Source organism: Perca fluviatilis, chromosome 7 (assembly GCF_010015445.1).
Source record: "Perca fluviatilis chromosome 7, GENO_Pfluv_1.0, whole genome shotgun sequence".
In the NCBI taxonomy this organism is placed as follows: Eukaryota; Metazoa; Chordata; class Actinopteri; order Perciformes; family Percidae; genus Perca; species Perca fluviatilis.
In genome coordinates, this window is record NC_053118.1 from 35,686,830 (window position 1) to 35,714,554 (window position 27,725).

A 27,725-nucleotide genomic window follows, 5' to 3' on the forward strand; every position below is an offset into this window, starting at 1 on the left:
ACAAAGATAGTGAAACAAACGTGTGTGTGTGTGTGTGTGTATTTGTGTGTGTGTGTGTGTGTGTAAGAGAGTCTTAATATATCATTTATGTGCAAATGTTCATGCTTATATCTGTTTGTGCATGGACGCATGTATGTGTGTGCTGCAGAGCAGTGGAGCATTGCATGCTGGGTGATAAGGTGGCACAGAGGCTTAGAGACACACATACACACACACACACACACACACTAAGAGATAAACATGAAAAACATGACGGCGCATCACGCTGCTGCACATGAAGTTTATCTTCAAAAAGTCTCTCTGACACACACACACACTTTATATGAATACTGATTTATTCATGCATGCATGCATGTGTAACTCGACGGCAGGAAGACACCGCTCACTGCAGGAAATATCTACGTCCGGTGAGATCGCTGCCCTTAGTGTTTGTATCAAATATAAAAAAAGCGTGTTTGTATGATATCCTACGAAATTACGGTGACTGCCGGCCGGTCACATGACAGTTAAGGTCTTTAGAGTTAAATTTAGCCGAGAAAAGGTGACTGTGAGCGCCATCAGACTCCGCGACAAAAGGTGCGTGTCATGGGCAACAACAGTTAAGTTTAGACACTAGCATGACTAGTTAAGATGAGGAAAAAGATTGTGGTTTGGATTAAAAGTAGTACTCCCGGGACATGCGTGTGGGAGTCACGCTACGTGAAAGCATTTATTTGTCACTTTTACGAGTGCGCATGCATGAGAAAGTTTGGCCAAGAAAAGGTACGCGTCATGCGGTAACGACAGGTAAGTTTAGGCACCAAAACGACTAGTTAAGTTCAGAAAAGACATGGTGGTTTGGGTAAAAACATTAAAGGTGCCCTCCCATACATAACCGTTTTTACTTGTATTTTTTTAAATATGTCAGGTCCATATGTGTTTGTGTTATGTTGTGAATGTGAAAATGAACAGCTCTAGCCACTGGAAAGAAATAAGCAGAGAAATCAGGCCAATTACAAAAGCTGGTCAGTCTGACATCATACTGCCTGAGCTCATTACTATTCATGAGCTCGCCCAGTTGGGCTGGGTAAAGGATGCTGACAGCCAGGCTGTCATTGGCTAGCTGTTAGCCAATCAGATTCAAACAGCTTAGCTCATTGAATATTAATGAGAACTGGCAGAAATCGAGCTGTCTTCCTGTAGACTTTCTATACCACGCTAGAATGGCTTGAAACAAGGTAACCAAGGCATTTTTTCCACAAAAAATGTTACAGAGTCCATGGTAGAACTTAAGACATTACCACAAAGTCATGAAATACGTGTGGCAGGGCACCTTTAACTTCTTCCGGGACATGAACTCCGCTCCCAATTTTTAAAATCCTGTGTTTTAGGAGCCAAACATCCCCCCCGACCTCCTCCCTACGAGAGTCCTCACGCTCTTATACTGCAGCAGTCAACGTGCTGCTGCAGTAATAAATACATGGAATACACACCAATCAAAGTGCTTTACTTTCCGCAGCTATATGCACGAAAGGTTCATGAGCCTGAATACGAGCGTGTTTTCTCACCCTTCTGGTTGTCCAGCAGGAAGTTGCTGTCCTCGTTGCCGCCGGTGATGGCGTAAGAGACGGCGTCTCCGTCCGGGTCGTTGGCGTGAACGATGGCGACCAGCGTGTCTGGACCGGCATCCTCACTGAGGAACGTCTTATAACTGAGAGAGAGAGAGAGAGAGAGAGAGAGAGAGAGAGAGAGAGAGAGAGAGAGAGGGAGAGGGAGATAAAGAGAGAGTGAGAGAGAGAGACATCTAGTACAAACACAAAATGCAAGTATTATCCTGAAAATGCTATATACTGTATATAACAGTTGCCCTTTAAGCTAAATAAGCCTTTAAAAAAGACATTGTCACAAAGCTGAATACATGCAGGCAGAAAAAGGGCGGATAAAAAGAAAGGAAATAAAGTTTGAAACAAGTTCAGAAACACTAAGTGAAGACGAAGTCAGAAGGTGTGAAGGAGACAGACAGAGAAGTGAGAGAGGAGAGGTGAAGAGGGAGTGGAGACAGATGGAGGAGGAACAGTGGGATTCAAAACAACTTCATTAGCAGTCTGACTCTGTGGGCGAGAGAGGAGCGAGGAGCGAGACAGAGAGAGAGAGAGAGAGAGAGAGAGAGACAGAGAGAGAGACAGAGAGAAAGACACAGAGAGAGAGACAGAGAGAGAGAGACGAGAGAGAGAGAGAGAGAGACAGAGAGAGAGACAGAGAGAAAGAGAGACAGAGAGAGAGACACAGAGAGAGAGACAGAGAGAGAGAGACAGAGAGAGAGAGAGGGAAAGAGAGACAGAGAGAGAGAGACAGAGAGAGAGAGAGAGAGAGACAGATAGAGGCTGATGTCATTAGTACATGAAGTCACATTCAAACCTAGGAAAGGTGATGAGAAGTTAAACAGAAAACTACAAGAAAAGGGGAAGTGGAGGGAAAAAAAGAAAATATGACATTAATCCTACGCGCTCTGGGAGAAGACGGGCGCCTCGTCGTTGCTGTTGGCGACCCGGATGCGGACGGAGGCGGTGCCCGTGCGGGGGGGCGTCCCCGCGTCCACGGCGACCACCACAAACTCGTAGACGTGATTGGGTCGCTCGTAGTCCAGGCGACGGGCGGGGCTGACCACGCCCCCCGACGTGATGTCAAAGTCGCCGCCGTGGACGAAGTACGAGAGCTCCGCGTTCACGCGCTTCCGAAAGGCCCTCGGCCCGGGCCGGACTGGGGAGAGGAGGAAGAGGAGAGGGGGAGGAGGTAGGAAGAAAAGAGAAGGGTCAGTTTGGGTTTGTCCCTTTGTTGGACCAGACGAATCACAGAAATCAAAAAGAAATGAAGAAAAGAAAATCCTAAATCAAATTATTTTTTAAAACAACCAAACCTGTCAAAGTAACAAAAACGTGCTTTCTCAATCATAAAGGGTTCATACGCATTTTAACCATGACTTTTCCATGACTTTTCCATGACTTTTCATGACTTTTTCATGATTTTTCCATGACTTTTCCATGACTTTTCCATGACTTTTCCATGACTTTTCCATGACTTTTTCATGACTTTTCCATGACATTTCCATGACTTTTCCATGACATTTCCATGACTTTTTCATAACTTTTCCATGACTTTTCCATGACTTTTCCATGACTTTTCCTGACTTTTCCATGACTTTTTCATAACTTTTCCACGACTTTTCCATGACTTTTCCATGACTTTTCCATGACTTTTCCTGACTTTTCCATGACTTTTTCATAACTTTTCCATGACTTTTTCATGACTTTTCCATGACTTTTCCATGACTATCTGAGTTTCCCCTCAGAGGTTTAACTATAAACTAGAGGGTTTTTTTTAAAGTCCCTTTGTTGGACCATTTTCAGAGACGAATCACAATCACAGAATCAAAAAGAAATCAAGAAAAAATGAAAATCCTAAATCAAATAAATAACAAAAAAAGTTGTCAAACAAATAAAAATGTGCTTTCTAGGGCTGGGCAATATATTGATATTCTATCGATATCGTAATATAAGACTAGATACCGTCTTAGATTTTGGATATCATAATATTGCAATATGACATAAGTGTCTTTTCCTGGTTTTAAAGGCTGAATTACAGTAAAGTGATGTACTTTTTTTTTACCAGACTGTTGTAGCTGTTCTATTATTTGCCTTTTCCCCACTTAGACATTATGTCCACATTACTGATGATTATTTATCTAAACTCTAAGCGTGAAGATATTTTGTTAAAGCACCAATAGTCAACCCTATCGCCACAATATCGATATCGAGGTATTTGGTCAAGAATATCGTGATTTCTGATTTTCTCCTTATCGCCCAGCCCTAGTGCTTTCTTAAATCATAAATCAACCACCAACTTGCCATCCTCCCCCACAGAGCATATCACTCGAACTACTGAAATCCAGCAAATTGTCTGCTAATAGGAAAGCTCCACCCTCAATTGAAGCATCAGTAGAAAAATAAAAGGAGGAAGAGGAGGATGAGGGAAACGGTAGGAAGACAAGAGAAGGATCAGTAGAAGAGACAAGGGGAGAAAAATAAGTGGTAGAAAATAGATAGAGACAGGGAAAGGTGGATGATGAGGAGGAGAAGCAGACGGAGTAAGACGAGGAGTAGAGGAAGAGAGAGGGGGGGAGAAAAAGAGAAAAAGAAGAGCAAAAGAGAAGACAAGGGAGGCGAGAGGTGGAGGAGAAAGGACATGAGGGTGAGGGAGAAAAGGAGGAGGGAAAAAGGAGGAGGAGAAGGGAAGAAAAATATGAGGAGGAGAGGAAGAGGAGAAAAAGAAAAGGAAAACGGAGATGAGGATGAGGGGAAAAGGTAGGAGGAAAATAAGAGGAGGAGAAGGGATAGAAAATAAGGATACGCAAAAGGAAACGGGGAGGAACAAAGCGAAAAGAAGAAAGGAAAGAGAAAGGAAGTGAGAGAGAGAAAGAAGAGAAAGAAGAAAGGTGTGGAAAAGATATAAAGCAGAGTGGAGGAAGAAATAACTGTTGAATGTATGTATGAGGTGTGTGTGTGTGTGTGTGTGTGTCTCTGTCTGTCTGTGTGTGTGTGTGTGTGTGTGTGTGTGTCTGTGTGTGTGTGTGTGTGTGTGTGTGTGTCTGTGTGTGTGTGTGTGTGTGTGTGTGTGTGTGTGTGTGTGTGTGTGTGTCTGTCTGTCTGTCTGTGTGTGTGTGTGTGTGTGTGTGTGTGTCTGTGTGTGTGTGTTTGTGTGTGTGTGTGTGTGTGTGTGTGTGTGTGTGTGTGTGTGTGTGTGTGTGTGTGTGTGTGTGTGTGTGTGTGTGTGTTTCTGGCTGTCAGCCTAATAAGAGCAAAGACTCGCTGAAGTCGGACTGTTTGATCTCAACCAGCCACCAGCAGCGATGACAGATGGGTGTCTGTGTGTGTGTGTGTGTGTGTGTGTGTGTGTGTGTGTGTGTGTGTGTGTTTACCTTGCAGCAGGGAGCTTCCCGGTGCGATGCTCTCAGGTATGTTGTCTCTGGTGTAGATGGAGTGGAGGAACTCCGGCGTGCAGTCGTTTTCATCCGTTACGTGGACGACAACCTGTCAGGGAGCGTCTGGTGGTTATTATTGTTTCATATTGGATTCAAATTAATGTCCTCGTGTTCATTTCATCCTGTTAATAATCTGCACTGACCCACCTACGCTTAACTGCTCCTCAGATCTCTGCAGGGTAGATCCAGACAGCTAGCTAGACTACCTGTCCAATCGGAGTTTTCTGTTGCACGACTAAGGCTATGTTCACACTTGGCGTCTTTTTTGACAAGAAAAAGTTGACTTTTGTAGTGGAAAAAAAAGCTGGCAGCGTTTTGGTTCCAAAAAGCAGCTGAGAGCGTCTTTTGTTGCTATAACAACAGCTACTACAGCATCCTAGAGCGCTATGTGGAGCGGTGCTAACGTTAGATAAAACAAAGTGGTGGAGCGAGCTAGAGAAAGAACAGAGAGAAAGAGAGAGAGAGAGAGAGAGAGAGGTGCTAACATTAGATAAAACAAAGTGGTGGAGCGAGCTAGAGAAAGAACAGAGAGAGAGAGATAGAAGAGAGAGAGAGAGAGAGAGAGGTGCTAATGTTAGATAAAACAAAGTGGTGGAGCGAGCTAGAGAAAGAACAGAGAGAGAGAGAGAGAGAGAGAGAGAGAGAGGTGCTAATGTTAGATAAAACAAAGTGGTGGAGCAAGCTAAAGAAAGAACAGAGAGAGAGCGAGAGAGAGAGAGAGAGAGAGAGAGAGAGAGAGAGGTGCTAACGTTAGATAAAACAAAGTGGTGGAGCGAGCGAGAGAAAGAACAGAGAGAGAGAGAGAGAGAGAGAGAGAGAGAGAGAGAGGTGCGAACATCAGATAAAACAAAGTGGACCTTCCTTCGCAGCGCTGTGGAGGAGGGTCTGGCAATGCGAGACTAATTACCCAATAAGATGATAGAAAAAAAATCAAAAGATAACATCACTGCTTGTTGGTCCTCAAAAGTTTGGGTCCTGAATTAGTTGGAAAGACTTTGACTTTCCTGTTCCAAAATCTCACTCACGCAGACAATGATGAAGACATGTGTCTCCTGGTCGAGGAGAGAAACTCATTTCCTTCTTATTTCTCTCTCTCCTTTAAACCTCCCTCCCTCCCTCCATCACCTGAGCCCGAGCCTTTTCCTCTCGCTCCCGTCCAGTTCACCCACTATCCCGAGCCACTGGAGCTCAAACCAAAATGTTATTTTCCCTTCCCGCGGAGCCTGATTTAACCCGAGCCCGAGCACCTGCGCACACATTTCCTACGCAGCCCTGAACCTTCCACACGCCGCCTGTTCGGTAACAACAGCAGCGGAGGAGGAGGAGGAGCAGGAGGAGGAGGAGGAGGAGGAGGAGGTTTAGATGCACGGCTGCTTCTGCAAAAAAACGTGGACTGCATATTTAGAGAGTTCAACAGCAGACGGGAGGGAAACACTTTTCACTTGAGACCCTGCAGCTAAATAGGAATGTATTCACTCCATTTTAAAAAGATGGATAAACTCACTCCTCCACTGCAAAGTTAAAACACATCCAGAACAAATTAACCTCTGACCAACAGTCCGACTTTACCATCAATTTTCAGCTGTTTTGAATGTTTACGGGACTTAACTTTGAGGTTATTTCGGATATTTTGGCCTAGAGCTGGGCAATATATCGATATCATATCGATATCGTGATATGAGAGTAGATATCGTCTTAGATTTTGGATATCGTAATATCGTGATATGACACAAGTGTTGTCTTTTCCTGGTTTTAACGGCTGCATTACAGTAAAGTGATGTCATTTTCCGAACTTACCTGACTGTTCTAGCTGTTCTATTATTTGCCTTTACCCACTTAGTCATTATATCAACATTACTGATGATTATTTATCAAAAATCTCATTGTGTAACTATATAAGCGCCAATAGTCAACACTACAATATCGTTGCGGTATCGTAATCGAGGTATTTGGTCAAAAATATCTTGATAATTGATTTTCTCCATATCGCCCAGCCCTATTTTGGCTAGATGTGAGATTTCTACGGCTGCTACCAAGGGCGTAGGTTTTGTTTTAACGTTGTGGGGGGGGGGGGGACACATTATTACCGGGGACCCTGGGGATCCCTCCCCCAGAAAAGTTTCAGCGTCAAACACTTCTATTTCCTACACTCTAAGAAATAAAGCCGTAAAAATAACAGAATAAGTTCTGGCAGCTCATTACCACGGACTTCGCCCCATAATAAAAAAACTAAAAAAATAGAAGTTATGTGTAGCTACAGTTAAAATACAGAACATTTTCTGTTAGGCCTGTTATATGAAATTCTCTAATACAAAGCTGTTCAGTTAGTAAACTTCTGAAAACATTGAATAAAACTTCATAAATGTTGAAAAAAAGTGCCACAAAAGATAAAAAAAAAAAAAGAAAAGTGACAACATGGACTTAAAGGAGAACTCCGGCCAATTTTTACATTAATCTTGATCGCTAGAAATATGCGAGTACTCTCGATACAAAAAACAAAACAAAAAAAAACAAGCCAAATCAGTGCTAGCAATCAGAGTTGCTGCAGTTACGTGTTGAGCTCTCACTTAGCTATGACGGCAGTTTTGGGGGCATGTTCGAGTGCCTTTGTGCCTCTTAACAGACACCGAATGCAATTAAAATGTCTGTGCAACATGAACAGGGTCCTTACGTGACAACAAGACTCAGACATTGTTTAAATTCACCTACCCTGTCTCCTGCCGGTAGCTACCTCGCCCTGCTAGCTGCTAGCCGTGCAGCTAGCAGCTAGATGCACGGCCTATTTCTCGCTTAAAATGTTTTCAGAAACATGTTTCGGTGAACTATTTTCGTAAAATACGAGATCGTATTCAGAACGAGACACCATCAGAGTCGGTTTTGAAATTCGGGGCGCAGCCAGACCCATGTGACGCGTTCGTCCAATCAGCTGCCATGTGTTGCGTTTGTCACGCTCATCCCGCTTGTTATTTCCAGTAAGTGTTTTAACAAAAGTGTCGAAAGTGGGCACTACAGCAGTAAGTGGTTAGTGCACTGACGAACCGTGCGACCCACACACGCTCCGAACCGAGACAAGCCAACCGAGCGGTTCGGATGTTTTTTTCGTGAACCGTACCACCCCTACTTGTTTGGTCTCGAAAATGTCAGAAAATGTAATAAAATGTCAATCAGTGTTTTCCCAAAAGCCCAAGATGACGTCCTTTAATGTCTTGGTTGTGACGGGAAGATTTCATTCTTAAATCTTTCTGCTTGGTTGGCGGGGAAAAGAAAGTGACTCATCATCCGCTCATTAACCGTCAGGAGACGACTGTGTGACGAGCTCATGTTTGGAAAATGTCAGAGGAAGCTGCAGGCAGCAGAAAACTGCAGACGCTTCATTAAGATGTTCAACGTTAAGCTTTCTACACCGACTGGCACGTTGTGTTCTGGATTAAGGTGAGCAGCTTTGTTACGGCGCCATCAATATCCTTCAAATATCTCCCCAAACTTGACAGCTAGAGCGAGAGATGCCCAGTGTTGGGAAGGCATTGAACGATAACACATCGTGGTGTAACTGTTCCGTTTTCCTAATTCTCCTCAATTGACTGCTGTACTTGGGTGAAATTTGATCAATCTGATCTGAATCAAATGTTGGAAAAACCTACAAAAAAAAATCGCCAAAAACATTTTTTTTTAAATGTACGGAAAAAGTGACAAAAACGTGTTAAAAAAAAGGGACAAAAAAATTGGAAAAAAAAACATCGGAAAAACGGCAAAAAAGTGACAAAATAACTGGAAAGAAAGTTTTTTTTTATAAAATCGACAAAAACGTTGAGAAAAGTGTAGAAAAAGAACAACTAAATGTTGAAATTTCGACCCAGAAAAACACAAAGTTAGCATGGTCACAGAACCATTTAAGCCTTGGGTCAAATGGTTCTGTGTAAGCAGCGCCGGGCCGTGGCATACGGGCAGTATAGGCAAATGCTCGGGTAGTCCAAACCATCAAAGAAAATGCAAAGACAATAAGAAAACGACAAACGTAAAATAAAAGTGACCAACCTTTTTTTCAAAGACCAACAAAAACACAATAAAAAGACAGAAAAAGCCACAATGTTGAGAAACAAACAAACACCTAAACCATCAAAATAAGCGACAAAAATATCGGAACAAAATAAATAAATTAAAAAGCACCAAAAAAGTCGAAAGAAAACGACAAAAATGTTGAAAAAAACGTCGGAAAAAGTGACAAAAATGTTGAAAAAGACAAAAAAAGCTGAAATCTTGCCTATACTGGCACCAAATTGGTTAGGGCCAACACACACACACACACACACACACACACACACACACACACACACACACACACAAACACACAGGGCCTTTAGAGAGAATTAGCCAGCCGAGCTTATAGAGCAACAGAGGCCTTTGGGGCAACGCTGGTAGTTTAGCAGCTATTCTCTGTCTGTTTACACCATCTGGACACGAGCAGGTAATAATGTGGGTGTGTAGGTGTGTGTGCACGTGCGAGCGTGTGTGTGTGTGTGTGTGTGTTAGTATGTGTGTTTGTTAATGTGAACAGATGTAGCTATCAGCTGTATTAAGTCTTTGGAGCCTCCTGCAGTAATGAGAGTCAAAACTTAGCAGCCAGCTTTCTGCACTTAGCAGAGTGTTAGCTTCTTAGCAACGTGTGCGTGCATGTGTTTGCGTGTGTTTGTTTGCGTGTGTGTGCGTGTGTGTGTGTGTGTGCATGCGTTTAGTTTAGTTTTTTTACGCATAACGCAGAATAAACAGCAACATGAAACAGTTGCATCACGGCATCTGATTCCGCGGCAGCTCTCTCTTTCTCTCATTAATAATTAAGACGTTATTTTTCCACAGAGAGCGCCATGTGCAACTGTCCAGAGATTTATCGTGTTTTTCGGGGGAGCAGCGGACGTGCAGCTCTGCGCCGACCTTCCTGACCCAGCTGCTTGAAAACGGATTCATACCGCGACTGACGCGGGAGCGATTAAAGAGCCTGCAACTTCCGAAGAGTCGGCAGGAATGATGAATTCCTGCAACATATGAAGAAATACTACACCACCTCAGAAAAAAAACACAGCTGAACCTGGCTGCACTTTAATATGGAAGTGATTAAGGCTGCGTTCACACTCATGGCGGCAGTCGTTAGAAAGGTGAAAAAGCGAGGTCTTCTCTTTCATTTTGAACGGGGGATAGCGCGCTTAGGCTGCAGCGGTGAGGGCGGGAAAAAAAAAACGTAGTCTCGATTAACGGCGTTTTCCAGCTGCGGCGATGTGTGCTGCCGCTGTCTAAAACTTCGAGCTAGCGCGCTACACGCTGAAATGTCAAGTTTTTAAGAAGATTTGGATGGTGCAACAAGGCAGGTCTGCTCGGTTCTTTCAGGGAAGGATTGTAAAGATTTACAAAGAATATATTTAGGGTGTTTCCTCTCTAACTGGGACATTTTGGGAGCGATTGGTGGGATTGCTGTGGACGAAGTACACACGGAGATACACTGGTAAGAGCCAATGAGGTTTAACCATGTATCAGCTCATTTAAATATCTCACGTTACTGTGTTGTGTCAACAGTTAACTTCATTTAATATTGGATGTGGTGTTTTCTTTTGGGTGCAAATGTTTTCTGCTACTACTTGGGTGGAGTGATTTGCTCGCAGCACTCCAGGAGAACTCTCTGCTCCTCACCACAGGGCTTCTCAGGTGCTGCGAGCAAATCACTCCGCCCAAGTAGCAGTAGTAGCAGTGCTTCGCCTTCTGAGAATATAGTTCCCAGTATGTATACGGTTAGAAGATGGCTGTGTCTCATGTGACCTTGTTATTTGTACACGCTGTGACTATACAAGAGGAAAATGTTGGCGTTATCTGGTCACTTATTGGGAGCAGTAGGCAAGATGGAGCCGGTTACCTCCAGGATCAGTGCTAAGCTAGGCTAGCAGTGGGTGCGTCAGACATACGTGGTTACAACACGCACGGAGACGATTGTGATTGGTTTGAAGAAACGCAAAAGGACCCAGAGCGTTTTCTACTATCCCAGAATGTATCTGTGGTTTAGCCAGACCTTACTCCACAGCGCTGTGGAGCTAGCAATGCGAGACCCTCTGTTTGTGTATGTGTGTGTGTGTGTGTGTGTGTGTGTGTGTACCTCTGCCACGCCGCTGAGGCCAGTGTCGGGTTCGGAGGCGCGGACCTGCAGGGTGTGGAGGTTGTGTCCGCTCTCGTAGTCCACCGTCCTGGTGAGGCTGAGCGCGCCGCTCTCCTGGTTGATGCTGAACAGATTCCCAGGATTCACCAGCAGCATGTAGGACAGAGTCTTCTTCTGGAAGGAGACGGCCTGAACCACCGAGACACTGCAAGACACGCACACGCACACGCACACACACACACACACACACACACACACACACACAAAGAGAGAGGCAAGACTTAGATCACATGTGCCAAACCTGGCCCCTCACAAATTGATATCCAGCCCTGCATTTCAATTTCATAAATTTTAAATCAAGTTGTGCACCATACCAAAAAAGACTGGAAACTGTAATTACAGTATAAAAAAAATGTAGACAATGTTTTTGCTTGATTTCCTTAACTCTATGATGGCTGAGGAACTTTTTCGTTGACTTTTGTAGAGCTTTGTGTTGACTGAATGTGACAAAAGTCAAAAAAGCGACCAAAGTGCCACAAAAAAGTTGTAAAAAGTGAATTTTAAATCGTTAAAACTTTTGTGAAATCTCCTTATGAGCAATCTTCCTCAGAGTCAAATAATGTAAAGTGTAATCAGTTTAATCTCCATTACCAAGACAGTATCATGTCTCATCGTTATCGTGGAACTGCGGTCAAGCGGCGGCTGATTTGACCACGGAGATCCGAGTGTCGGCTGTCTTTACCGCAGTATCACGTAGTAGGCCAGTGGTCCTCAAACTTTTTTTCAATAATGTTCCCTTTTGAATTGTTTCTTTAAGCCAAGTACCCCCTGACCAGCGCTAATCATTTTTGGTTAAAAAAATAAATTAATTAAAAAGTCTATATAAAGAGGAACAGTATAGCGCTGAGCCTGTCAGCGATAGACTTACTCAGTGGTGTAGTCAAATGTATCGTGGTGGGTATACTGTACTGTATATAAATATATTGGCCTATATATATGGGCCAGAATCTGCCTTTGGGGAAGAGGGGCATATCATAGTGGGGGGCCTGGCTGTCCTCCCCCAGGGTTATTTTGAGCGTCAAAGACTTCATTTACTGCATTCAGATAACGTTAATGCATCAATTTACAGTGGAAATCCCTTTATTTATCCTATGCGAAGAAGAAAAACACAGATGACAATTCTAAATATATCAAAAATATAATGGAAAGTATGTTGTTGCGTGTCAATGGGCGATTTTTAAGTGGGTATATGGAAATCCTGGAGCTTTCTTAGTGGGTATACTGCGTATACCTGCGTATCACGTAGACTACACCATTGGATTTACTAAACAACAGTCTTGTAACTGAAAAAAGAATTTAAATGCTGATGAGAAAAGGAACTGTAAAAAAAAACTGAACAAAAGCTGTAAAAAAGACAAAACCTTGGAAAAAGATGGTAGAAAGAAGGAAGGAAGGCAAGAATAGGTCGAAAATAGTATCAAAAACAGTGACATAACTTCGAAAAAAGCAGGAAACTTGTAAAAATTAGGAGAAGGCAAGAATAGGCCTAGGTCCAAAGAAGGAGACACAAATGTCACATTTTTGGTAGGAAAAAACAAAAGTCTACATAAAGAATAACAATGTTCTGGACAACAGCCTTACGTAACTATTAAACATTTTGTTAAATATCTCACGCAGTCCTCCAAAGTACCCCTAGTACTATTGAAAAACTATTAAAACGATTATTTAAAAAATGGTAGACATTCTGACAGTTGCGCGTTGGCTGTAAAATGGGGTTGGAGGCGTAGCTTCCAGTCGACAAAAAATGGATTGTAAAGTTTGTAAGTACACCAGAAGTTTAGGTAAATAACACTTGCCTTCTGGCTTCTGCTCTCTGTTGTTGTTGTTGTTGCTGCTGTAAGACGAGTGCTTAGGGACGTCTACAAATTACAACACCGAAAAGAGATGCAACAAAAATATTTATTAATTTAACTTTTTTTTTAAAGTAAGTGCTGTAGTATAACTAGCAGGAGACAAGTAATAATTGAGGTAAGTTTGGAGACATTACCTTATTTAATCATTGAATTAATAAATATTTTTGTTGTAACTCTTTTCGGTGTAGTAATTTATAGACGGCCCTAAGCACTTGTCTAACTGCAGGTAGCAGCAGCAGCAGCAACAGAGAGCTGAAGAGAGCAGGCAAGTGTTCATAAACTTCTGGTGTACTTACAAACTTTCCAATCCATCGTTTTATGAGAGCATAACCTATTTGTACTACTTGTAGACGTTTGGTATCATTTCGGGCATTATTAGTGGGGTCATTTACGAGATACAAACGTGGATCCATTAGCCCCTGCGCTAAGCTATTCAGCTGATAACGCTACTCTAGCTAACTCTCCCAATGTTCGACCCAGGTGAAAAAAGCTTCTGGGGGGGTGTTTGGCTCGAGGTCATGGTGCAAAGGACCCTAGGGTGAATTACTCTGAACCATCACTTTAAATGAAGCCCAAAATATGTCGTTGACTAGAAATCGCTAGTATCAGCTAGCGACTACCTAACGTCTACCTAACGCTACCTAACGTCTACCTAACGTCTAACGTCTACCTAACGCTAGTATCAGCTAGTGGCTACCTAACGTCAACGTTAGGTAGCCACTAGCTAACGCTAGCTAGCAGGGTTTGTCGTGACTTTGCCTGGAGCGCTACCAAGTCGTGAGTCATGACTTGAAGTCGTAACTTACGGGCTAAAAATTCTGTCTGGAACGCAGCATTACATTGGGCTTTGGGTCTTTTGGACCAGTTTTAGCTAAATATGGACTTTGAATTAGGACAGTAGTTGGGACGTTACCCCTTGCTCATGGATTGTAATAATTCGGATAGCATCCGTGGAGTAGGAACTTTTGGGGGTATTGATACACGAGGCGCTAAGCCATTTCGATTTTTCCTGTCTGGAAAATTAACATCGTGCTGCATTGAAGCAGACTTGAAACTAGCGATTGAGACCATAAACTCATTATGAAAATGTTAACTGAGGTAATAAATCAAGTGAAAAGTAGGCTCATTTTCCCATAGACTTTTATAGAAACGGATTTCCGTTTGGAGCCGGTAGAGTCGCCCCCTGCTGGAAGATTAGAGAGAGCGCCACTTTAAGGAGCTTCAGCATTGGCTTCACTTTTCAGAAACTGGACGCATCGTACTTTATTTTTACAGCCTATGGCAGCATGTGAATGATAAGACAACGAGAAGACGATGACGGACAAGAACGCTGACTGAAAAAAAAAAAAAAAAGGCCAAAGATATGACCACAGGACGGCAGGACGCTGCTCCACATTCCTGTTTCCAAACTGGCTTATAAAGTGAAGAGGAGCCGTGACGCAGCGCTGCAGCCTTCACGGAAACCATCACAACCTGGTTAATCAATTAGACTAAAATACACACACACACACACACACACACACACACAAGCCTGCAAACACACACACAGAGACACAGGACATTAACACACATATGAAGGGACACAATGGAGGCAGAAACACCCACAGACACACTGCTGTGGGGTGGCATGGATACTTGGATATTAATACAATGTGCTTTGCGCCAGCAGCCCTGAGGGACACACACACACACACGCACGCACACACACACACACACACACACACACACACACACACACACACACACACACACTCCCCTTCATGTTTATCCAGACCTCGCTTTTAATAAATATTTGAATTTGCCACACTTTCAAATTCTCCGCCTCAGGCCACACTCAAACATCTGGGTCCTCTTCCTCCATCCCCCCTCTTGTCCTTCTCCTCATCTCCTCCTCTCCTCCCTCGCCCCTCTCCCTCCCTCCCTCCCTCCCTCCCTGCCTCTCTCCTTTCTCTTCTCCTCCTTCTCCTCCATTCTTCTATCACTTTCTCCCTCTCTCTCTCTCCCCACCCCCTCCACCTCTTCCTTCATCTTCCTCCTCTTTTCTTTTGTCTCGCTCTACAGGGCTCATCTTTGCATGCATCACATGACATGCAAAGCTAAGGAGCCGGCCGTGGACACACGTGCACACACACACACACACACACACACACACACACACACACACACACACACACACACACGTGCAAATGCCATTTCCACACTCAGTATCTGAGGCGGTGGAATGTAAATGATGTTTCTGTAAATATGGTGGAAGAAATAGACACAAACAGACACTTGTGTCCATAAACACACACAGAGCAGATACAAACACATATAAAACTACAAGTACTACTATTACTAAGATTTTAATCTATAGCATGAGCTTTTCACCCATTTGTACTCATACAATTGGTGTGACAAATTCTGACAACAAGCATCTTGAATCTTGATTCAGGATCGGTTTTAAATTCTCTCCGTCTGTCGAACGAGCGAAGGTTGGCTTGTGGTTTCGTGTCACTTTGAGCTTTATTCTTTGTCCTTCGGTCAATTCTTTTCTTTTTTTCTGCTGAACCTGCCCCAGTGTATCTGCTAAAAGCACAAAATATAACGCCAAAGGACCCAGGGCCAGACTTGAACCCTTGACCTCTGCAGTTGAGACTGAACCTCAGGCTCACTGCCAAACTTTGCCTGGAAAATGGAAACACGCTGCACGACACGGCAGCTGCTGGCCGTAACTGTAAATCATTTTGTCTGATTTGGCGGAGGAATCGGACCCTGGGGGAGGACAGGCATTCAGAATAAATACAGTAACGCCACACGTCACCAAACTGCTTATCGGACTGCTGCGGGGAACTCACGGTTGTCCGACAGGCGTGTTCTCCGGTACGTTCAGGCTGTAGGTGGCGTTGGTGAACTGCGGCGGCCGGTAGCCGGCCAGGATGGCCACTGTGGCCGGCGTGCCTTTACGACCACTCCCGTCCATCGCCTGCACCCGCAGCAGGTACTCCTTACTGGGGGTCAGAGGTCGTCCCGTGGTCCTAATCTCACCGGAGCGACGGTCCACCTCGAAGCACTCCTCCCCACCTGCATGGACGAGACGGAAGAAAGAAATGTTGTTTGACAAACTGATACAGTTTAAAACTAGACATTGTAGAGCAGGGGTGTCAAACTCAACTTCCCAGGGGGCCACACTGGAAAATAAGAATCACATCAAGGGCCAGACATGTTTAGTTTATTGATAGGCTTTTATTTAATTGAAAAAGTAAAATATATTTGACTGTATTATTGCATGTGTCATATAGTCTTCTCACTTACAGTTTGGTCAACATAAAGTCCTAAAGAAGTCAGGAAAAAGTTCCTCAGCCATCATAGAAAAGAAGTGCCGAAAAACGTCGGAAAAAGTGACAAAAATGTTGGAAAAAGTGGCAAAAATTTCAGAAATTCTTTTTTTAATTCGGCAAAAGTGACAAAAACATCAGAAAAAGTGACAAAAACTAGTATATGTGGGCCGGATCATAATCTGTGAGGGGCCGGATTTGGCCCGCGGGCCTCGAGTTTGACACATGTGTTGTAGAGTGACTGCAACAGGTACGTAGCCTGGATGCCAGCCGAACTTAGCCACAACATTTGAGGTCGGGAAGTTCGGTCTGGACTTCATCCGTTGTGGAACAACTATGCTCGAACCAGAGCTGTTCGGACCAATCAAATTGTCAGGGGGCGGGCTTTATACGATGATGGACAGATGATCAACAGTAAATGTAATCAACCATGTCACCAAAGAGCGCTTGGGTTGAATTTGTTTTTACGACAACGGCTGCCGCTGGAGAACTGAGATGGGGAGATTCCTCCATCGCGTCTGTTATAGAAGATATCGACGGCGCATTCATTTAAAAAGAGGAACAGAGAACTGCGATCAAGGCATTTGTCGATTGGAAAGATGTTTTTGCCGTCCTTCTTACGGGATTCGGTAAAAGTTTAATTTCTCAGCTGGCCCCGATGGTCGCTAAGAAGATGTGGGGGGGTGTCTCTGATTGGTTGTAGGTCTGCAGAGGCCTTTTCTTCCCTGGTTCGGTTGAAACACGCCCCATAATCACAGCCCAAATGGAGCAGCATCAGACTCAGATTCTGACTAGAATCTGAGTCTGACGACAGTCTGAAGTGTTTCATGACAATAAGTCGTATTATGATAGACGTAGTGTAGAAAGATAGTGTAGAAAGCAACACACGCACACACACACACCCACCACTTGCTTTGTCTCCTTTGTGGTGCAGGGAATTAATTACCCCGAAGATCCATTTCATAGATAGATAGATAGATAGATAGATAGATAGATAGATAGATAGATAGATAGATGGAGTCACAGCTGTCCAGTTTAAAACCTAAATTAAAAAGATAGAAGCTGGAGGGCTGCTGTTTGTGTATTTCTTGCTAAGGACCCTTCTGGACCCTTCTGGAGCAACGGCTGTCTGTGTGTGTGTGTGTGTGTGTGTGTGTATGTGTGTGTCTGTGTGTGTGTTAAAACTCTAAAACTCTATGAAGACTCTGAGAAAGAGTGCAGGTTCATTTTTACGCCCCGAGTTAAGAGAGGAGGAGGAGGAGGAGGAGGAGGAGGAGGAGGAATGCAGGAAAGATGTAAAAAGGGATGGACAGAAGAAGAGGAGAAGGAGCACAGAGATGATGGAGGAAGTAAGAAGGAGTAAGGAAGGAAGGAAGGATGGACGAGAGGAGAAAAGGAAGCCCAGCTGTTGACCAGAGGGTTTTGAACCAGCAGCAGCTGCATCCAAACCGTCAATCATCTCCTCCTCTCTATTTGTGGAGAGATTTTTTTGACATGAGGTCATCTGAGTCTTGCTCGAAGACGTCCCGTTTGTTTCTGCAGGTGGGGTTTCATTATCAGGGCTCTTACAGGTCAGTCTTACTCCACTCCTCTTTAAAAAGAGTCAGCAGGAAACATTTAAAAGTCAGCTCAAGTTTTTAACCAATTCACAGTTAGTGACACACAGCCGTCCGCCAGAAATGAGAAGCCAGCATTTGTTTACTTCTGTGTGAAAAGAAAGGCCATTGTTTCTGCAAAATTACTATCAATTTTGGGTGGTAACTCTGCCACTGACATAGCCTGGTTGACACCAGACCCTTCTCAAGTCCGCCTCAACAGTTGTGATTGGTGTAAAGCCCGCCTCAACAGTTGTGATTGGTGTAAAGCCCGCCTCAGCGGTTGTGATTGGTGTAGAGCCCGCCTCAGCGGTTGTGATTGGTGTAAAGCCCCCCTAACGGTTGTGATTGGTGTACAGCCCGCCTCAACGGTTGTGATTGGTGTACAGCCCGCCTCAGCGGTCGTGATTGGTATAAAGCTCGTCTCAACAGTTGTGACTGGTGTAAAGCCCACCTCAGCGGTTGTTATTGGTGTAAAGCCCGCCTCAGCGGTCGTGATTGGTGCCTCAATTTTGGGGACATTGGAAATGGGTTTGAATGGGCTCTTCGCCAGACTGACTTGCAGAGCAAATCTCAAATTTGCCGGAAGTTCGTCAGGGTTTACCCAGGCTACCACTGACACTGACACGTCCTCCCCCGAAAAACACTCCCAGACGTCGTTAGCACTGCACAAGCAGCAATTACGACTCATATTTACAGTACGTTTAAAGTAACAGCGCCCTCTAGTGGGGCTTTACGGAACAAACAGAGCTACGTCACGTTCTGCGTCACGTGCTGTTTTTAACCCAAACTACCATCTATTTCTAAACTTAACTAAGTAGTTGTTGTGCCTTAACCTAACCAAACTGCGACCAAGTCACCGCGACCGTTACGTTCTCTGGTTGAAATTTGATGTTGTATTTCCGCCACTGCCAGGGGCGCTAATTTATGAAAGGCTCCTGTGGGTCGTATTAGAGGGGTAGGAACAAACGACCGATACGTCGTATGGTTTGGAGAACTTGTTGCTGCCACCATCATCATCTTACACTGCATGTGTTTTGTCCTAAAATGCTAACAGAAACTAATACTGCGTTCCAGACACAATTTTTAGCCCGTAAGTTACGACTTCAAGTCATGACTCATGACTTGGTAGCGTTCCATGGTTCAGGTTAGGCTACCCAACGTTGACGTTAGGTAGCGGCTACCTAATGCTGACGTTAGCTAGCGCTAGCTAATACTAGCGATTTCTAGTCGGTGACATATTTTGGGCTTCATTTAATAAACATAACCTGTAATAGTACACAATCGCATGTTTATTGTTTTGATTACAATGTGCGGAATAACTTTACGTTGCCTATTTATGGCTATTTATTTCTATTTCTCACGGTAATCACCGGCGTCTGTACAGCATCAACAGTGGTCGCTATTGTTGTTTATGTGTGTGAGACGTCAAAAACTGTAACTTTTCAGTTTCCGCGGATACTTCTGCATCTTATCTCCTCCGGGAAAACTCGCCCGCGTTGCATTCTGGTATACAGGAGTAAAATGTACGGTACATCGTATGTACACTCAGATTAACAGTGCATTGTGGGTATTTGACAGTGGACTATATAGTGAATGGAGTTAACCGCGGAGAATTCGAACACCACTACAAAGTGGCGAACATACTATATAGTGCACAATTTCAGTGATAGGGAACTGTTTCCAACACAGCTAGACTCATCCAAGAAAGGGTTCAAATCAAGGGCAACTGGAGTTGGTTAAAGGTGCTTTCGAAGACGTTTTGTCTCTCATCTTCTTCAGTTCTGACTGAATGGTAGGGGAACCGAGCTATATATACCGAAGGCCAAGTCTAAACAACCATCGTTTCCCACAGAGGCTACATAGCTAAGCTTTCCTACCATTCAGTCAGAACTGAAGAAGTCTCTCAGATGAAGGACGAAACTTCTTCGAAGCACCTTTAACCAAGTCCAGTCGCCCTGTTTTAACCCTTTTCTATGGCTGGATCTCATGTCACTTATTTGATAGCTCCTCGACTCCTCGGTCCTCAGCTGAACCGGACGTTGTTCTGTCCCTCCTCGGTGAGGGCCGTCTCAAAGCTCTTATCGTGCATCGAGGAGGGATCATCGAGGAGCTATAGGCGAGAGTACACGAGAGCAAGGACGTCAAAGAGGAAAGGATGTCTCATCTCTCTAAAAACACATTTGCTCGTTGGCTCTCTCCTCCGAGGGACTAAGACGCGAGGAAGGGAGACAAGTGGAGGAGTCAAGGATGCATTTTAAGGGCTAAAGGACGTACTGCAGATGACCTGGACGACACATTTCACAGGCAACACATTTGTCATTAATCTGAATTAATCATCTGTCGAAAACAAAATAATTGTGTTCTTCCTTTAGTGTTAATTAATATACAAGCAGAGAACTATTTTGTAGCAGAACAAACGTAATGGATGCACAGACTTTTTTAAAGAAGCACTTTCCCTCCGATGTAAATTTAAGATCCTCAAAGTGAGTAAAATCATGTTAATGCTACTAATTGGCTTCACATACACACACTGCATGAATATATTTCCATATTGGCATGATATTAAAAACCATTTTTAATGTAAATTATTGGATTATTCGTGGGTACACATGTAGTCACATTCTGCCAAAGGGAAATCAGAAGCTCTTAATATATGAAAGCATTGGAAATTAGCTCTCAAAATACCTCTCCTTCTTTCTCCTCTTCTTCTGTAGAAAAAAATATAAAAAATAAAAAATCCACAGCCACCGGCGCCCATCCGCCCACCCTCCCACTCACTGCCTCTCCAGAGACTTTCCTATTATTCCCGAATCTGGGAGCTTTCTTCGCCCCAGGGAGCGATTAGCAGCGCGGCTCCATGCCGTTTATGTGCGTTTTTCTCTCCCTCTCCACTTGATGGTAATTGAAATTCAACAAGTCAAATTTTATTTATAAATCACTCCTTTTGAACAAAACAGGTTGGTCACAGAGTGCCTGGCGGAGAAGCAGCGGACCTAATTACAGATACAGGCAGCAGATAAGAGCAAGAACAAACAGGTTTTAGGAAAAATTTGAGTGGAATAAAAAGGAGGTTTGGTTGTGGTAGGTAACACATTTTTGCATTTTCTGCAAATATCAGACAAAAGGGGGAATTTGAATCCTGTTTTTATGCATCTTGAACTTTAATTTTGACCACCAAAGGGTCTTAAAAAAATCATACCGGTATGGTATTCAGGGATGTCACGGGTGATTTTTATAGATCCTACCAAGCTACTTACCTGATTCGGTTTGTTAAATAAAAACATTTGAGAAGCCGTCATTGGAAACTGTTTGGAAAACAGCACTTTAAAAAAGGTGATTGAATGAACCATCTGTCTATCACATTCTCCATTGTTGTTTTGAACCGTTTTGAACAGTCGTGGCCATCGGTATCTTTGCCTAAACATGGTGGATTGGTCCGCTGCTGTTCAGAAACAAACGCATTACTTGAAGCCTACGTCTCGCATTGCCAGCTCTATTTTCACAGCGCTGCAAAGGAAGGGCAAAAAAAAAAAAAAGAAAGGAAAAAAAAACACCCCCCCTTCCCGCAACCCCCCCCAACCCCACCCCCCGCCCCGGGGGGGCTGGCAACAGGAGAAATACGAACGGTGGCTCTGCAAAATAGTCTCGGGAAGGAATCCCACCTATTGGTCCCAAAATGTCTCAGTTCAGGAAATGTCGTAAACATATTCTATGTAAATCTTTACAATCATTCCCCAAAAGAACCAAGCAGGGCTGCCTTGTTGCACTATCCAAATGTTCTTCAAAACATGACATTTTCTGCGTGTAGGTTTTTATTTCTAAGTTTGTTGTTGTTTCTCGCAAACGAACAGAGGTAGACAGCGGCAACACACATCCCCGAGTTCTGGCGATTATCCTGTGAATTAACTATCGTCGATTCAGACTACCAAGACGGCGACGGCCAGAGCCACCGGAAGCCGCCCGCTTTGGGCTTTGTTTTGGCTTTTTAGAAACCTATTGGTGACATCACTTACACTACATCCATATTTTATACAGTCTTTGGTTCCTAAATATAATAAAGAAGAGAAGTAGAACATAAAAGATCAAATGAAAAAGTCTACTCACTGTCTAGTAGGAGGAACTGGGCTTGTCCGAGAATCCCGTCTCGTTGCCGCGCTGACAGTCGGTACACTACAGAGCCAGGCGAGGAATCAGGACCCACAGCACCGAGGTACGGCGAGGGAAACATGGCCCACTGCAGGTCGGCCTGGCTGGGCATGCTCAGAGTTAACCTGCACAGGTACCACTCGTCACCTGGAGGAGAGAGATAGAAAGGTGATATAAGGATGCTGATTTTTGCCGGAAATTACAGTAGCGACAGTTGCTTTGACAAATTAGCACACTTATAGGTTCACTTTCACATTAAAGGAAAGACAAATAACAAAACATTAAAGTTTAACACCTGGGAGGACGTTTTGTGTGCTGCGAGAGGAGCTGATTAGAGCCACTAAATAAGAGAAGGGAAACAGGAAGTCTGCTGGGTGTTTCACAGTGATGAATTCCATTCATTAGTTTTAAATGAAAGTCCTTTATCTGTAGCACCTGCAAAAATGTGTTTTATCTGCCAACTTTATAGCCCCTGCTTGCAAACACAGACTGAAACATCCACTTTATATCGAATATGTGACCAGTCTGCCACGTGACTTAAAAAAGCCAAGGACTGAAGTGAAACCAAGGACAGAAAAACTGTTGAACAGTAGTCATGTTTCCATTCAATTGCCAAGTAAATTATATTAGAAAACTATGAAATGTCGCAAAAATTAAAATGTGAATTAGACGTGTTTCCATCAACTGGTTTTCAGCGAATAAACTGGGCTTCAGCGTAGTTTGGTTAGAAGTTGGCGCAATAAGCTATGCATAGCGTAAAGCCGCCAGTAAACAGAGTAATAGAAGTAGAGGTTGCTTACAGAAACAAAACAAGTCGCCTTGGCCATCTTAACGGCATCTACGAGAGAAAAACAGCGAGAGGTCTAAAGGTATTAAGTTCAATTGTAATCTTTCATGCCGAGACATTCCTCCCCCTTAAAATGCTCCCATATATTGTTTTTTCAAGCAGCCATTACGACTCATATCTACAGTTAATACGTTTCAACTTTACGGACAGAGCTATGCCTAGTTCTGCGTCATGTGCGTAACAGGAAGTAAAGTAACGTCTGATTTTAACCCAAATCACAATCTTTTTCTAAACTTGTTTCTTTGTGCCAAACCTAACCAAACTGCCCCGAAAAACCAGCCGTGCCCAGTGAGTATTTACATCTGGGGGATAGGGGTGTCCGAGTATTGGCAAGGGTAATTTTACCTGTGTTAGCTTACATTAGCCGACTCTTGTAAAGTTAAAGCTAAAGTAAATGGTTAAAACGATACATTGTTAGAAAGGTACGAAGTTACACTTTAGTTTGACACCATTAAATTAACTGAAAACATTACAAGGTCATTTATATTCACATTTAAACAAATATTCTGCATTAAACGTTAGCCAAAAGTGTCAGTGTGGACACAGTTCTGTTACCTTTCTCACGTTAGTAACATTAGCTTTTAAATTCTTATTTTAAGTAAATATTGTGTGCATCAAGGTGTTTATATGTATTTATTATTAGGCAGGCAGCTTTACAAAATCTGGAAGCAACCGCTGTTTGTGTATTTTAGTTTCTGCTTTGTTTCGTTAGCTTGCTTTGTGACCGGCTGCTATTGTTGTCTGTCTCGGCTTTGTAGTGACGCAGCTTGTTAGCTAAGCTAGCTCCACTTGTTCAGACTGTGGCATGAAAGCTGAGTCGCTTTCAGCCAAAGGGGACGGAGTGACATTTCTCTAAAACATCTGTCGTGTTTTCACAACTTTCATCTCCGCCATGCTGCTCGAAAAGAGTGAAAGGTAGGAGGGGGGGTGGGTGGGGGAGAGAGGAAAGCAAGCGGCTCCTCCAAAATAAAACAACAAAACTTTTCAGAAGATGACACGGAAACATCCACACAGCAGGAACTCACATTCGCCCAGTCAAAAATACACACACACATTTGTCTGCATCTACGAGTCTAGTTCTTTCTTTCTTTACGTCTTTTTTTTCGTGTCGTCTGGTTCTGAGGAGGGATTTGTTCGGTAAGGAAGGGGCTCACTGTTTTGGCTTCTGTTTTGTTTCATGGCAGCGAAGAGAGACAACAGCCCGAACAAGAGATACAACTTCACTTCAGGGAGACGAAGGGAGAAGAGAGGGGGATGAGGAGGAGACAGATAAGGAGGTGTCTTTTTATATCGTCTCTGAAGGTCTGTCAACTAACTGAGAGCAGGAGAGGGAATGAGAGGAGGAGGAAGAAAAAGAGAAAGGGACGAGGAAAAGGAATGATGAAATGAAAAGAAAGGAGTAGAGTAAGAAGAGGGAGGAGAGGAAAAGACGGAGAGAGGAGTTTTGGGGAGAAACTAATAATAGGAGGAGAAGGAAGAGAATAAATGAGACTGTCCTCCGAAAAACGGCCACATAAGTCGCTCGTTCCAGCAGCAGTTACGACCTATATTTACATTGATAGTGGCGGGAGACCGAGCTTCATTCAAGTTTTTTTTTTTAAACTTAACGGAACAAACGGAGCTACAGTATGTCACGTTCAGCGTCACGCGTGTAACTGAAAGTTAAGTAATTTCTGATTTTAACCAAGGGGGTAAGCCTCTCTCCACCACGCGCACCTCCTATGGCACCATTTAAATGCTAACAAGCACTCACCTCCCGTTAGCATCCCATTGACTGCCATTCATTTTGACGTCACTTTGACAGCGAATAACTTTACATCTGAAGCGTTTAAAGACTCTATTTGTCCGTTGTTTATTTCTAAAGAAACACGACATTGTATAAAAGGCTCCATTACCTTATACCTCACGTTATGGCCCATAAAATAGGCTAACGTGTTGTGTCATAACCACGCAACTTACTGTCGCATAGTAGAGGAATTACCGTATAGTAAAGGAGAAGCTCACAGGCAGTTTGGCAATTAGCTGTTTAAGTTTAATTACTAATGTTAACTAGCATTTTAGTTAGCAATAATTAGCCTGTGCCCATGTTATCTCCTTACATATACCTACGCTCTCCGTCTCTGTAAGATTGGGAATGATTGAGATTTCTCTTGGCACAGCTACCAGAAGACTTCACACTTTCAGACACGTTGCTCACGTCACATCTACGTCCATTTCTTTTTTCTTTTTTGTGCCTAAACATAACCAAACTGTGACTGTTTCACAACGTTAAAGATGTGTTTAAAATTGTTACGTTCTTCTCTGGTTTAATGCTGTGAAGGTACTAAATAACACTGGGAACGTTAGCCTATAGAATGGAATGTAGGGTTGCAGGTTTTATGCACAGCAAGCATTTTTAGTAGGCTATATTTATCTATTTATTTACTTATTTACTTTTTTTAAATGTAACCTTTGTAGAGTCACTTTTTATTAAATGTATTGTCCGTTTTGTCCGTCTTGCCGTCTTTGGCTACGTTGTCCTGTCTCTCTTGTATTCTTGTATTGTTGGTGGACAATAAAGCTTTTTGTATATGAAGGACGGAAAACGCTCCTGTGGTTCGTATTAGAGGGGAGCAAACAAACGACTGATATCGTCGTATGGTTTGGAGGTGCAAAGATTTATCTATTAGTTGTCAACTATAAAATTAATTAATCACCAGCTATTTTGATAACAGATTAATCAGTTTGAGTCATTAAAAAAAAAAAAAGTAAACTTCTCTGATGGCAGCTTGTTAAATGTGAATATTGTTCTAGTGTCTTCTCTCCTCTGTGACAGTGAACTGAATATCTTTGAGTTGGGGACAAAACGAGACATTTGAGGACGTCAGATTGGGACTTTTTGGGAAACACTGATCCACATTTTTCACCATTTTCTGACATTTTAGAGACCAAAACAACTAATGGATGAATTGAGAAAAATAATCCACAGATTAATCGACAATAACAATAATCGTTAGTTGAAGCCCTGGAGGACGAGCTGGAAGAAATATGGACGGAGGAAGAGGAGGATGAAATGAGAAGAATGAAAGAGAATAAGGAGTAAGTTGAGGGAGACAACAAAGACATTGACCTTTAAAAAAAAACACAAAGTTAAGAAGAGGAGGATGAGATGAAAAGGAGGGCGACGAGGTGACGAAGGAGAAGAGGAGTCTTCCAGCTCAGTGCTTCCTCGTATGCGTCGCTGGTCTTCAGCCTTCAGTCCGCTCATAAGATCCAGAATAATCACATCTATTCCTGTCTGTTGTTCTACATATGCTGCGCTGTGGGCCGCGTATAAAAAAATAATAAAGTGAAATGAAATCTGTCCCATTATCGTGATGAACATCAACACATTGTGATGCGCCGGCGGTCAGCACACGTGTGAGCCGGTGCAGAAACTATGAAAACTCAACCTCGCTGCATGGAAACGCACATCCGGGAGGGAGGAAAGGGGGGGAGGGGGGGGAGGAAACGCCTCCTTCTTTTCCTCCGGGCCGATGAAAGGTCACTGACACCAGAATAATGACATTTAATTATTGCTGTGTTAAGACACAGGATGCAGTCTACGTAGAGCCACAAGGCCTCCGGTTAACGAAGGCTGTTACCAGAGGTACGGGGTGTTGTTGTTGGTGCTGCAGCAAGCCTTTCAACCAAGGTCCAAAATTAACTTTCTTTTGTCCACCAGCCAAATAGTATAGTGAATATTCAAAATGTTCAATAGATTAACGTTGTTTTTAGGCTGGTGGGTGAAGCAAATCTACCAGCCACTAGCATATTTTACTAGCATTTGGCTAGTGGATGGTGCTTAGTTTGGACCCTGCTTCCAACGCATTCTCATAAACAGGTTCGTATGATATTGTATGAAATTACGTCACGTGACAATGTTTAGCCAAACAGCTGCATTACAGTTAAATTTAGCTGAGAAACGGTGACTATGAGCAAGGCGTTGGCCGGTATAAGAGTCTTTTTTTTAGAGTATGTTTTGGGCATTTTCCAGTCCCTCCAGAAAAACGCGATTATGCGATCGCATAATTCAATGCATAATCAGCCAAAGTCCGCACATTTATGCGGGGGCCGCATTCTTTCAAATTCTTTCAAATTCTTTCAAATTCTTTCAAATTCTTTCAAATTCTTTCATCACTTTTTTTTCTCTTTTTCATCAAACAAGCAGTTTTTGCAAGTTCCCACAATTTCATCGCATAAAATTGCATCAATATCCCGCATATTCCATCGCATTTTTTAAGAAAACGTGCCGCATAATCAAGGATTTTTGCCCGCAACAATCACAAATATAATAATAATGCGATAAGGAGCGAGTCGTTGTACATGGGGCGCTTGCTCTACCAGGCGCCCCCCAGGTAAAAATTCTGGAATATGTAGGGATGCACCGCATCCAGGATTCGGATTCGGCTTCAAATATTTGGCTTTTTGATGGGGTTCGGTTTCTGCCGAACCTTAGAATTTTTTTTCCACCAAACCGAACCCTACGCTTACACTATGCGCGCTACGCTGGTGGACGTAATGACGCCACCGTTGATAACGTAATTTACGTAGAAAAAGCAGAAAAAGTTGTTTTTTGGCAGTACTTTCAGTCAAACGAAGGCGATTCAAGTCCGGCTACATGTTCAATTCGTAATGCCGATTTGTCTGGTGGTGGCGAGGACCCTAAACTATACACAACATCGCCGCTGTTACAGCATTTGCCTATGGAATATCGTCTGGGTTAAAAAACA

General features: G+C 43.3%; 1 protein-coding gene across 1 annotated transcript in view; it reads right to left on the reverse strand.

Moving 5' to 3' along the window:
- Positions 1-27,725, reverse strand: part of si:dkey-22o22.2 (neural-cadherin) — a 241,089-nt gene that overhangs the window by 108,121 nt on the left and 105,243 nt on the right. Inside the window, exons 2-7 of the mRNA XM_039805925.1 lie at positions 22,086-22,274; positions 15,904-16,129; positions 11,154-11,358; positions 4,955-5,066; positions 2,484-2,739; positions 1,548-1,690 (exon numbers count right to left, since the gene is read on the reverse strand). Of these exons, the coding sequence (XP_039661859.1) occupies positions 1,548-1,690; positions 2,484-2,739; positions 4,955-5,066; positions 11,154-11,358; positions 15,904-16,129; positions 22,086-22,274 (1,131 nt within the window). The remainder of the gene's footprint in view (positions 1-1,547; positions 1,691-2,483; positions 2,740-4,954; positions 5,067-11,153; positions 11,359-15,903; positions 16,130-22,085; positions 22,275-27,725) is intronic.